Source organism: Manis pentadactyla, chromosome 9 (assembly GCF_030020395.1).
Source record: "Manis pentadactyla isolate mManPen7 chromosome 9, mManPen7.hap1, whole genome shotgun sequence".
NCBI lineage: Eukaryota > Metazoa > Chordata > Mammalia > Pholidota > Manidae > Manis > Manis pentadactyla.
In genome coordinates this window covers 103712445-103726414 of record NC_080027.1, presented here as the reverse complement: position 1 = coordinate 103726414, position 13970 = coordinate 103712445, and the positions used below count along the sequence as shown (strand labels likewise).

The 13970-nt window shown below is 47.5% G+C and overlaps 1 protein-coding gene across 1 annotated transcript in view; it reads left to right on the top strand.

Annotated features, from left to right (window-relative positions):
• The window catches only part of KIAA0040 (KIAA0040 ortholog), a 32181-nt gene extending 18479 nt beyond the window's left edge, over positions 1-13702 (top strand). Inside the window, exon 3 of the mRNA XM_036918090.2 lies at positions 10205-13702. Coding sequence (XP_036773985.1) covers positions 10330-10635 — 306 coding nt within the window. The 5' untranslated portion in view covers positions 10205-10329 and the 3' untranslated portion in view covers positions 10636-13702. The remainder of the gene's footprint in view (positions 1-10204) is intronic.
• The last annotated feature ends 268 nt before the right edge of the window (positions 13703-13970 follow it).

Genomic DNA, 13970 nt, shown 5'->3' with positions numbered 1-13970 from the left:
ATTCTTCCCAGCAGTGCATTCATTCACTCATCCATCCATTCATTCATTCGTCCATTCAACAAATACATCTTGCCAGCCCACCTTCTACAAGCACTGTGCTAGGTATTCAGGATGAAGATTGTCACACAGTGGATAAAACACCTACCCCACTGAGAAATGTGCTAATAGCTCTGTTTACAGAAGAGAAAACTAAACTCAAAGTGCTCAAGCACCAATGTTTGTAGGGGAGGCAGTGTTCTTGACTGCATGTTTTTTGGTTTAAGAAGGGATCTCAGGAAGATATTGACTTGCCAACAGGCTGGATATATTGTTTGTATTCATTTACATTTAGCACAGTTGGAATTTTCAGAGAATCAAAGAGACATGATTTCTAGTGTTTAATCCTAAGGGTGACTGAAAAAGAGTAATTATTTGCAGAGTCTATGGCAAGGACTGTTTGGAGACAATGTAATTAGGAATGAGAAGAGAGAAAAGGAGGGAAAGAGAAAAAGCAAAGGAGAATAAAGTGGCTACAGATTCAAGGCCTTCCATAACAGAAAGTCAGAGAAAGCCCAGATGAAAACCTTTTAAACTCTTTTCATTGTTCTTAAACCATGCTCTCATTACTTCCCTGGTATCATCTTTGAGTAGAGAGAGAGTGTGTCTTTTACCTCCCCTGTATCCCTAGCATAGCTTAATTAATACTATTGATTGAAAGATTGACTCACTTGAACTTGGAGTGAAATGGAGCTTTTTAATTTTCTTTTCTGCTGAACCTGAAATAGAGCATATAGTAATTAGGAAAGGATCCCTTGTTATCGGAAAGTCCCAGGTACAATGAGCTTTTTGTAACAGCAAAAGGAAGGTAGGTGATTATTTAGGAGCTGATAAAGCACCCCCAACACATACACTGCTTTCAGTGATACAGGGTTTTCTTGATCATCATTTCCTCCTTAAATGAATGCGTTACCTGGCTGGCGGATCTGGCTGAACTTGTGGTGGCTAAATTGTAGGTAACTGTCATCAAAACCCAGCCACAGATGTGACTGATGGTCACATTTCTATGCCCTCAATGACCTGGGTTGACTCAGTAATATTTTTTCAAGATCTCTTTCCTCTTGGGACTCCTGGATTAGCTGGCATGACTGACTTCATTCATTCAGCTAAAGGACAGACTCCGGGCATCCAAACAGAGCAAAATAGACAAGGACCCTGTTCTCACTGAGCTCATTTTCCAGCACAGAAAGATGGTCAATAAATATGTAGACTAAAGTGACATCAGCTATGAATGAAAAATTTTACAGTGGGAAGTATTACAGAGGCAATGACAGGATGGTGTGGGGGAGGTGGGCGGGGGTAGGGCTGCTTACATGACTTGGTGAAGAGGGGCTTCTTCAGGAGGTAGCATCTGAAGTCACATGTGGGTGGAAATGTGTTTGAGCTGAGCCCTGAATATCATGAAGTAGTCAGCCATGCCAGGATCTGAGAACAAATGTACCAAAGAGACAACCAGGGTCTTGAGGGGGTGGCTGGTCCTGAAGTAAGGTGTGCCCGGGACCCAGTGAGAAGGGAACACAGGTAGATGAGAGGAGGAGGCAAGGCCAGGTGACAGAGGTGCTTGTGACACACGTGTCAGGAGGGTGGATTTCACTCTATAGGATTTGGGATGGTTCTTTTGGCCAGCCTGGAGTTTGGGGTCAAATAATAAGGGCTCACATTTATTACCAATGTCAACTCTGAGAGGCTCGACCTCTACTGACTCATTTAGTTTTCCTAACAGCCTATTATTATCAGCTCCACCTCACAGATGAGAAAACAGAGCCCCAGAGAGCGAGGGTAAGTAACCTGCCATGTAACCACAGGAGCGTTAGTGAATAGCAGAGCCAGGATTCAAATGCAGGATACTAGGTCCCAGAACCAGCACCCTGAAGCGCCTACCTGAACCCCTCCTGGGTCAGAGCTGCACTGGGAGAGTGGGTGAACTCACTGCATGTCCATCACAAGCATTATCATATCAGCACTAGCTTTTCTGGCACTTGTATTAGTCAGGATAGGCAACTGATACAGCACATAATCCTCAGATCTCAGGGGCTTTACCCCACAAGGCTTGTTTCTCTCATTCCACTGTTCACTGTGGTGGGTGCCTCTGCTAGAGTCAGAAGATACTGGTTCTGGCCATGGTCCTGCCAACTGTCAGGTGTGTGACTTCCAGCAAGTCACAGACTCTTTTGGGGCCAGATTCCTTATAGTAAAGCAAGGGAACCCAGCCAGATGGCCCATATTTGGATTCTCCCAATTCAGAATGTTTATATGATAAAGAATCACTTTATTATTTCTGATACCATGGCACCTTAATCATTTTATATTGATACCTGTTAGGCTGGAGGAAGGAAAAACAAGGACATGCAAACAGAACAGAGAGATACCATAAAAGGAGAACAGACCAGACCCCCAAGGTCTGTGCCTTATATGGAAAGGGGACAGCTCTCCCTGAATTCCATCCTTCTGATGTGCCAACTAAGGTCCGGATGTCAGCCTCCTCCCTCTTGGAAGGAAAAAAAGTTTCTAGTTGTCTATTATGTCACCTTTAGCCAATCATACCTCTCCACGCCCCCTAGGATAGCTTGCTCACTCCTCCCCCTGCTAACGCCTTATAAGCCCCCACCTCCCTGACTGGGTGTGACTTCCCCGGCCTGTAATACCCAGACTGGGGAACATCACCCGGGAATTGTGCTCAAATAAACTGCCTGGCCCTTTGTTGCCTCTCATCGCCTGCTTATTTCAGCTAGAATTTATCTTACAATACCTATTTGTGCCTTTATTCAGAACTACTATCATAATTATACCATTGATTCTAAGGGAAAATACTACTTTCTTCTAATAATTAATATCTAATTACACACATAAATGTATACTTGGTTGGGGGGCAAGCCTCCAACTTTATATTAGGATTAGCTACTTGAAGCAATGAATTAAATGGGGAAAAATACAGATCTGTATTTCATCATGCCAGGAACCAGGTTTAAGTTATAAATATAACATTCTACAAGCAGATTATTATTGTGATTTGACAATTTTTATACAAAACAGTACTTATATCTATGAGAGGCATACTTACATCTATTAGTTGGCCAGGTGAGAACCATCCAGAGTGGCAGAGTTCATCACTCCTGACCGGGGTCCACTCTGTGCCCTCCCTGCCCACCTTGGTTTCTGAAGTGTGAGGTGTTATCATGACCATGGAGATCTGCAGGGATGGCAGGGAGATTTGGGGAGCCGGGCTGGGCAGGCAGGGTGGAGAGGGCTGTGGCTGAATAAAGTATTTTAAACCCCCAGGAGAGACAGCAGCGATTCAGGTAGATGACAGTTTGATGGTATTCCCATTTTAGAAAAAAATAAAATACACTAGGCTCAGAGACCTGAGAAGAGACTGGGGCTAGAAGAGGAAGAGCAGAGCCCAATGCAGGGACATGTCCTCGTGTCCCCCTGCCTGAGAGCTCTCCTGCCACTTCCACTGAGAACATCGCCCTCACCCCGGCTGCTGTTTTCCCCAAACAGCTGTAATCGTCAGTCTGTTCTCTCTCACTTTGGTGACAGTATTCTTTACGAAACACAGATGGATTATGTCCCCTCCTTGCCTAAAACCTTGGAGCTCTTACCGCATACACCAGCCATTAACAGGGCCGAGAAGGTGCTGTAGGTGTGTGCCGCTGGCTGCTGGGCCTCAGAGCACCTCGCTGTCCCCCCGACTCACTGATGCCACATGTAGCCACACTGTCCTTTCAGGTCCTTTTCAGGAAAAATAATGGGTCCAGTTTGTCATCCTGAAAAAAGCACAGTAAACACTTTATTTCCCTGTGTTTCCAGAGTTTGGGGGGACTTTTTATCGCATATTAACAACTGAACCCATGGCTTTAAATTTAGAGGCACTTCACCTGAAAAGATATCTGAGGGTTGAAGAAAAGCAAACCAGGCATATTACTTGAAAGTGCTTTAAATAAGTTTATTCTCTGTTTTGAGACTTTGCAGAGACCCTGGCCATGTCTTCACCATTTTTAGCAATTCAGAGCCTGCCCCTCCTCCCCATGGGAATCACTCATTTTCCTAGCATCACGTGCTTCTTGTCGTCGCACTTACCATATTAGACCTTCACACCTGTCTGCATGGTTCTCTGATAAGTGTTTGCTTCCCACAAGACAAGGATCAGGTCTGCTTGCCTCTGGAGGCCCAGGACCCCACTTGTAAGAAGTGCTTCCTAAGTAGGCATTGGCAGAATGGCTGAGCAGACCCCATCCAGATTGTCCTTTCCTTTTGGTCTCTTCCCCTTAACCCTGTCCAGGCCAAGTCACTTACTCCTCCCCCTGTGTTGTTCCCATGTGCCTTTACTCAGAACCTGACCACGGGCCTCATCACCCTGAACTTGTATGTTTGTCTCTCCTCCTTGCTAGACTGGGAGGTGCTCAGGGTCTGAATGCCCGGAGCCAGATACAAAGTGAGTATTCAGTGAATGTTTATTGCATAGAATCATGACGTCCAGGAAGACAATTCTGGCCCAGATGCCCCGACTACACGAAAGCAAGAAATAACACCAAAGGAGGCTCCCCACAGCAGGCTACACAGCTGCTCTGTGTGAAGACAGACCGCCTGCCCATGGTCCATTCCCTCATTCAGCACGAGGCTCCTGTGTTCATAGAAGAGGGTCAACTTGCTTATACAACAGTGTTTGACCTGACAACTGTCCAGAAACCTTTGGGCTGTTTGTTACAGACATAAATTCCTGGACCCATCCTAGACCTATTGAATCAGGGTTTCAGGAGCGGGGTCAGGAACCTGCATCTTTAACTCCCCAGGTGACTTTTAAGCAGCCAGCCTGGCCACAAGTCTGTCATGCTGTCACCAAGATCCCTGGGTGAACAGATAAAGCAAACATGCTGATAACCCCAACACAAGGTAGAAAACTCAATGAAAGCATTTGAGGAAAAGTCTGCCAACTTTCAGTTATAAGATGGCCCCCAGCACATACCCTGCAGCCTGAGCTGCATCAGAGGAACCTTTTAAGGTTCCGAGAGGCCTGAAGCTCCTGCCTCTCCCCACCCGCCATGAGAAGACTTAAGATTTGGACCATTGGAGGTCACTCTGGAGGTGATCTCAGGGATTTTAATTGGGCACCATTTTGATCCTTATTATTAGCATTTCTAGAAAGCATCTACTATCTAACAGGTAGTATTCCACAGCTTTGCATATATAATTTAATCTAAGAAATTTGGTGCAAAGTAGAATGCTCTGCCTCCTGCTTGGGGACCTCCAGAAGGAACACCAGTCCAAGGGTGAGCCCTGGACATGACTCTGGAGCTGCTCTTGGCCCATGGGAACAGATCAGACCTCCCTGGGAAGGACCCATCCCTGTACACGTCCAGGGGTTACAAAGCCTGGCCTGCTGAGGGCTAGGCACTCCTCCCAGGCCTCACTTGATGAGCTCAGCATGCCCCCAGATACCATGAGATGTTCCCCAAGAGGCTTTCTCTATCCTTTTTGCTGAGTGCCAGGGTCTAGAATTAATGCCACAGACCGACCTGCAGACCAGCCTTAAGTAGAGAGGTTACCTGTGAAGCTCTGTGAATGGGGTGGGTGCCATGGTCCTTCAGCAGTAAATTTAGGCTCAGAGGTAAGGAAGGGTCGGAAGAAAAGCTTAAAGATAGAATCAGTCCATTGTTATCTGGAGATAACCCATGACTTTATAGATTGTTTTAGAATATTTTGCAGTTTACAAAATGCATTAAATACATTGAGTTCTTTTAATCCCCACAGCATCATTATGAGGGAAGCTTGTTAGTTTCATTTTGTAGCTGAGGTTCAGTAATTCACCAAGGTCATAGGGACGACCTAGAGCTCAAACCCAGGTCTTCTGTTTTCAGGATCATTATTCTCCATCAGTACCTCACACACAGGCAGATAGCAGGTTGTTGGAAGCACAAAAATGAGTAAATGACTTTCTCCCCAGCCAGATACTAAGGAGGCTCTGCAGACAGGGGGTTTCAAGGAAACTGAAAGTAACTTTTCTCCTGTCTGTCTCCTCACACCCACCCCCATAACCACAATCAAACAATCAAGATTGGTTAGCACCTATTGTTGATTTTATAGATGAATAATCTTTTAAACAGTGTCAGTATTAGTTGAGAGCTAACAAAGGATAGTGTCTCCCAGGTGCATTTCTGAGGCCCAAAGTGGCTTTTACAAAACATTCCAAGGCAGCTTTAACTTTTAATTCATACCACCAAGGAGATAGTTGATTGTTTCCTGGAAATGCTAACAATGCAGAGCGCATAAAATACAAATGAAACACTATAGATTAGCAGAGCTCAGCAAGTAACCTGGGGGGCCTAGAAGAGAATTCTCAGATTAAAAAAAAAAAAAAAAAGAATACTTTTTAATCGAATTTTCCCCAGACTGGGTTCCCAAATGTTAATGGATACCCTCTATGGCTATATGGAGAAAAGATTCAAATTTGTACCTTTAGGAATCTAGAAGTGAATTATTGGCTTAGCTTTAGCTTGAAAAGAAATCTATTTATTCAAAGACTATTTTAGGTGCCATGGGATGGATGAGTTTGAGACAAAGGTTGGAACGGGCAAGAAAGCCTGGGACTGGGAAATAAACACGTGATCCCTCAATAATAACAACTCCCCTGGAATTATAAAATGAATGAGGCTCTGTGATACTGGAACCCGTATCTTTATCCTTCATTGCTGAATCCTTAACACAACAGAGTATGTGTGACACGTACTGGGTACTCAATAAATGTTTGTTAAATAGATAAAGACCACTCTTAAAACATTTTTCAGAGCTTTTCAGATCCTGTTATCTTCTCTTGAGGGGAGCTCTGATTACAACACCCTTCTAATAAACACACACCTCTGTGAAAACTCCAGCCACAACCCAGTCTTCCCCTCTCCCACCCTAAGCCCCCAGGCTTACCAGAGAGCCCCTGTTCCACTCATGTTCTAGACATTTCTCTGCCTAGAACCACTGAACGTCCTTATTTCCCACGTTTCTCTGTCAAGGCACTACTCATCTCCAAGGTCCTCCTCAGTGGCTCTACCCTCGTGAAAACCGCCCTGATTTTTTCCGTGGGCTCGATGCCCTCCCCACCTCCCTGGCTGGAACCAAGCATGGGCCTCAGTGCACTTAAGCCTCCTGCAGGGACCAGCACGGCCCGGCACAGAATGGTTTGCCAAAAAATGTGGTATTACTATTCTAATTTGAGTCACAGAAGTGTAGTGCGAGGAGCATTTGGTCCCAGAAAGGTCTATGTGTGGGTCAAATGAGAGAAAAGCATCCAAAGTCTTCCCATCACAGAGGAAAAACCCTGTTGATAGGCAAAAAATATGGGGTCATACAAGGCCTACTAGACACAAAGGCCGTGGCCGAGGGAGACGAGAAACAGAGACACGTGGTGTGAGGAGCAGCAAGGCTGCGGGCGGCTCGGGGTCCCCAGGACGCCTCGGGGGCTGTTCTGTAAACAGAGGCTGTGGGCTTGCTGGCACGGCACGCGGGCAGGTCCACAGCTCGCGGCGTTCCCTGGGCTGCAGAGCTGCGGAGGCAGAGCCTCTGGGGCGGGATGTTCGTCTCTGTTGCACACTGAGTTTCAGTTTGGGCGACCATATGCTTTCCGTGAGCATCCATTTGGGCAGGACTGGATTTTTGTTACATGTATCTTCAGACATTTGTGAAGTTTCTAACAATGGGAAATAAGTCTCTTTGCCGACTTTTTCTACAACAGACTGCGATAAAAATTAAAGTCAGTCTGGGGAATAGCCACGTATCATGAGATTCTCTAAATCCTGGGCAACTTGCCGAAAATGGGTTAATTCTACACACAGGAGTGAGGCACCCAGAGCAACACCTGTGAGGGGCTCAGCCTGGGGGATGTGGGGCCAAGCTTCCCAGGATCAGCAAGGCCAGCTCTGCTTGTCACTCACCGTGTGACCTGTACCTCTGTCTCTGCAGCTGTAGGATGCAAGGAACCACTGTACCTACTTCAGAAGATCCTTGTTAGGAAGACTAAGTGAGATAATAGGGGGAAGGGCCCATGACAGTCACCTGCTTATCAGTTCTTCTTACAGCAGTACTTCACCTCCAGGGGCCAAGTGGCACAGTAGCGGGTGCTAATTGACACAGTTGCAGAAATGTATAAGTAATGTTGTAAGGGTGTGGGGCCCCATGCTGGCACACTAGGACTGAGGTCAGGTGGGGCTTGGATGGACGCACGGGCACGGGGTGCACGGGACACCTACTGAGTGTGTTATTCAAGGAGTTAGACCTCGGAGGACAACTCCTGGGGTACCACGTGTAACTTGTGCATCCCACGCAAGTGGGGCCGCACGTCTGTGCTCATGCAGGACAACAGAATGAAGCCTTGGCTTCAGGACGCCTCTGGACACCCCCTGCCCACCACAAAATACCATCCCGTTGTTCCCTTAAGAGATACAATTCAAGCAAGAGTGATTAGAAAAGTATTAAGTGAAATACAAAGACAAGGTCCAGGCATACCTCGGGGAGATACCCGGTTTGCTTCCAGACCACCCCAATAAGGTGGATGCGGCAATGAAGCAAGTCAAATGAACTTTTTGGTTTCCCAGCACATAAGAAAGTTGTGTTGTTTACAATATACTGTAGTCTATTAAGTGTGCCGTAGCCTTATGTCTTAAAAAAAGTACATACCTTAATTAGAAAAATACTTTATTGCTCACCATCATCTGAGCTTTCAGTGAGTCATAATCTCTGGTCACAAATTGCCATAACAAACATAATAATGAGGGAAAGGTTTGATACATTATGAGAATTACCATAATGTGACACAGAGACATGAAGGGAACAGCTGCTGTTGGAAAAATGGTGTGGATAGACTCACTCCATGCAGGGTTGCCACAGAGCTTCAATTTGTATTAAACACATTATCTGCAAAGTGCAAGAAAATGATGTACACCATAATGCCATCATCCTTCACTTTTCTGCCCGCCCAGCCATTCGGGAGAGCGCTGGCCCATTGTCCAGTGGTCTAGGTGTTCATCCCAGCTCTGTGTGGCTTCAGACAGGTTACCTTCCCACTCTGGACCTCAGGTTCTTAATTCTTCAAGTGAGAGCCTTGGAATGGTCCCTAAGGTCTCTGGCCTGAAAATCAATGACTCTGATTTCTGGGTTCAGGGCAATATCTTGCACCAAGAGGCCTCTTAAATTTCCTTGAACCATGCTCAGTCCTGTTTGGACACAGAACCTGTGGATTCCAGAACCAAAGGAGCTTCTAAGACCTTATACTTGAGAACTGAGGCCTAAGACATGCATGGAGAGGTGGCAGGGGGTGCTAAAAGAGTAAGTACTCTGTACAAGCACACAGAACAGCCCTGAACTGAGCTCAGGATGGAAGTAGGGAGTCATCCAAGGACCCCTTCCCAGTTTCCAAGCACCATTGCTGAGCAGCCTGCAAGCTCCCTTCCATTACAAAGAAAGGCAGCCGGCAGGGCAGGAGACTTGAGCATAATGATGGGAAGAAAGGTAAAAATAGAACCAGCAGGTGACCCCACACCCCAGAGCACAGAGTGTCCTTGTCAGGTGCAGGAGTGGGGCAGGAGGAAGCAGGAGACACGGAGCAGGGAGGAGAGCATGAAGGAAGGCAGCGGAGAGGCAGGACAGGGATGATGGTCTCCTAGCCTGGGGGAGGCCCAAGGCCCCGCAGCAGGCAGCGAGACTTCCCATTCCATCATACGCTTCAGCTTTAATAAGTGTCGAAAATGTCAAGTTGTGTGTGTAGAAGGTCAGATACAGGGTCGTCCTGCGGCGATATGTGTTCAACACCCATCAGGTGAGCTGCAGTGGAGAAAAGATTGAGAACCGCTCTTGTGGAGGAACCTAGGGAGCCAGCCCCTAACCAGAACACCAGATACACTGATTCATCCAGTAACTGTTGAGCACCTATATATGCCAGGAATGATATACTATTAATTTTTATATCCTAAGCCCAACATGGTATGTACAGAACAAGAATTAGTTAGTACATATTGATTAAAGGCATGCATTTATCTTATTTATCGTGTCTCAATACAGTCGCAGTGAACTCTGGAAATCTTCAGTTCCCTCCCCTTTCCCAAGCCTAAAATCCATTATGTCATTAGAAATTGCAGACCATTCCCACTGCATTCCTCTGACTCGTGTGTTTTGCCCTCCTCAGGTGCCGTCGGTGGCATGCCAAAGCCCAGAGCTGGAGGAGGAGTAAACTGGGCGAGGCTGCGTCCTCTGGAGCCCAGGATTTGCTAGCGACCTGAGACTCCCCTGGCCCCAGGCTAGCCAAGCGCCATGGGGAAAATCAGTGCCTTCTTTAGTGCCATCTGGGACACCATCCTGACCAAACACCAGGAGGGCCTCTTCAACACCGTGTGCCTTGGCATTATCCTGGGGCTGCCACTGCTAGTGGTCCTCACGCTCCTTTTCATCTGCTGCCATTGCTGCTGGAGCCAGCCAGGCATGAGCGGTCAACAGCCAGAGCAGAACAAAGGGAAGAAGAAGAAGAAGAAGAAAAAGAAGAAGGCTGAAGAAGACCTCTGGATCTCTGCTCAGCCCAAGCTCCTCCAGATGGAAAAGAGGCCGTCCCTGCTTGTGTAGCTGGGCAGGAAGCAGAGGTGTCCTCCCTGCGGACCAAGCCGCCTTCCATCTACATGCAAGGTCGGGAGCAGCGGCCCCTGAACTGATGCACTCAGGTCCCCAGAGGAACTACTCAACCAAGGAACAGACCTCAGAGCAAGTGCACCCACGAAGGGGATCCGTGGGAGGACACGGGCCTTTCTGGGGCACTTCGCAGCCATATGCCCAAGAGCAACGCTCTTTACTACAGACTCAGGTGTGCCTTCCCCCTGTGTCTGGCCTGTTCCATATGCAAAAGCACAAGGAACACTTATCCATACATTTTGACATGTCTCCCACATGCACACACATGCACACAGTGTGTACCACACACACACACACACACATGAATTCAGGCAATAGATACCTGGCAAGTATATTCTATTCACCAAATAGCCACTAAATGTCTACTTTGTGCAAGGCCCTGTGCATAATCTGCTCTTGCAAAAACATCTCATAGGAGGGCCTGTCCAGATTTGGGCACGTGTGCACAATTATATAACCAGACAAGGCATTACATATACCACTCAGGGTAGAGATGTGTGCCTTCCCATTCCTAGCCCTTCATAGTTTTTTACTGGAAATTCTTGTATTTGGACATTCCAGCATCCTGGTGCAGTCCCTTCCCTGTATTATAATACACACCAAGTTCCCAGGCTTCTGACCTCTTACCTGGGAGGAAAAGTTTAATATGTGATGAATCAAAATTCGTGGAAAGCTGTTGTCCTGGGACTCATACCCAGGTCCTCCTTACCACTGGTAGGTATGCAATGTGGCCCAAGACCTTGCTTTGAGATGCTGTCCCCGGAACCTCGCAGCAAGGCACCCTTCTCCAAGCAAGAGCAAACAGCTCTTGGCAGACTGCTAGCAAGATACAGAACCCAGGTGTACTCCATTCACTTCCTGGACTGCCGTGGTGTACCTGTGCAAGGTGTGCTTTACAAATGGAAAGGAGGTGGCACACTTGAGCCAGATGCCTCCTATGTGACCAAAGGTTCTCAGGTGGGGAAGAGAGATGGTCACCCATACAGTCCCGCAGAAGGCCCACTGGAAATGATTTTATAATTTTGTAATGGATGCATAGTATGTTGCAGGTGGGATGCAGAAGTTACAGAGTTTAAATGAAAGTAGGATGAAGTTATATAGAGGTTTATTAATATTTATCTTGATGCTAAGGCAAGTGCCTTGCACACAGTTGGTACTCAGACTGGCTGTGGATGGTGTTGGATATGTGAAGATGTTAAGGGTCAACATGTAATACCTCGTCAATTCCCCCAAGTGACCCTCTCTTCTAAGTGAGCCCACTAATTGCTGCAATGGATGGAAGCTGGGTATCAAATTCTGCAGGAGGATGAATGCAGAGCAAGGGTCAGGTGGGCATGGGCACCCTGAGGTCCATGAGGACGTGTAAACTAGGTCTGCAGTGAGTTGAGGAGAGGGTCTCCCTGCCCTGCTGAGATTGGGAGGCCTAGCTAATGCACTTGTATGATGAACTGGTTGGTATTTTGATTTTATTGTGAGCATCTTGCAAAGATGGGTAATTCCCAAATTAGGAACAGGTTGTGCTCTGAAAGTTCATTTGCAGATCTGCTGGGTAGCTCTCTTGAAATATTTTCCCACCTAAATGGTGTTGAAATTGCGATTTAATTAATTAACTAAACTATGATATTTATAGTAGCAAAAAGCGGAATTCTGTAAGAGTGTGTTAGTGGGAAAATGTACTCTGTTTGCTTACTCGGACCACCTGGTACTCACCTGCCCTCCAGGTTCACGCCAGGCCTGTGGAGGGCAGCGTCTGGTGGTGGCTGCTGCCCCAGAGTCTTCTAGCCTGTGACTCTGTGAATCACAAAGCAGGCTTCTCAGACCATAGGACCAGTCACAGCCACCCTCTCACACTAAGTGGCCCTAAAACCCCAGGCACTCAGGCCGCTGCTCATAAACCCCTGTGACCAGAGAAAGAAGCATTCTCTGATTTTCTGTCCCCTTGTCACATGGCTTGTCATGGAGCATCGGGCAGTCCCCTTCCCATCACAGGGTGACTATTTGTCTCCCCACACCAATCGCACATGCTCCCCATGTCCACCGCTGCCCACCAGGACAAGCTCCCCTTCCTGTCCCCAGCTGTCAGTCCCCCTAAAGTGGATGAGCTGGGGAAGGCGGAGAGGCTGATAGCAGAACCTGGGTGTCAGATACAATCTGGGCAAGTGGATCACCCAGATCTGGCCCCACAAGTAACATGGTTGCTATGGCAACTGGCTGCTAGTTTGAATGAGGATGGCAGTCGGTTGTCATAACTGTGACAGGGCCTCTGTGTCCAGGTGCAGCGCCCTGCTGTCCATCGCATGGACTTGCTCTACCTCTGGGCGTGAAACACCGAGAAACTCCCCTATTGGCTGCTTCCTTAGCCAGGACTCAGGAGACCCCAACCCTGAATGAGTCTCATCGCCTCCCCCCAGCCTCCCCTGACAGCCTTCACAGAGTACCACACCACTGCCCAGTGCAGGACGGGCCCTCGAAGTGCGTTAAGTGGGTCATGGAAGGGGCCCGAGGCGATTACTGGAACCCACTCCCTTCTGCACTTCGTCTTCCCATACTGTTTCCTTCCTCATTCCCACTTTCCCCACCCCTGCCCTGTTCCATCCTCTCCATGTTTAATCCTTCCCGGCTTCTGTCCCAGAAGTGCAGTGGGGGCTGCCTCAGGACCGAGCCCGTGGCCCATCTTGGGGAGGGGGGTGTTAAGCTAATGGAGGACAAACAGGATTGTAAGCAAGAGGTTCCTAAACCAGCACAGGCTTGGGGAGCAGCCCCCAGGCCTAGGATTTGAACAGCTTCAGCCCAACTCAGCAAGGAGGTCTTCTCACCACTGCTCCACAGATTCGCTTTTTAATTTTTGGAGGGGGAAAGCAAAGGTGTAGAGAAAGGGCAGTCACCTTTTCAAGAAAAATATAAATGGTCCAAGTTGTATAGTATTTGTCAGTATTTCTTTTTTCTGGAAAATTCAAACACATAAAAGAAAATTTTATTTAAATAAAATACTTTGAAAATAAAAGTCATGCCTGGCCTCCTTACCTGCTGGAATCACTTTCTTGACATTAGATAGAACCCTGTCCCAGACATCATGAAATGATGGAGGCAGCATCTTGCCCTTGGATACAAAAGACCCAGCCGGCCAGGTTCCCGCCTTCCTGAGGCAGCCGCAGCTCAGAGGACAGGAAGGTACTCTACCTCTGCCTGCACAGCAGACACCTCGGAGGCTAGGCACCCGCCCACGTACCAACTGAAGAAAAACACACTGGTGTTCTTGGGAACATTCGGAG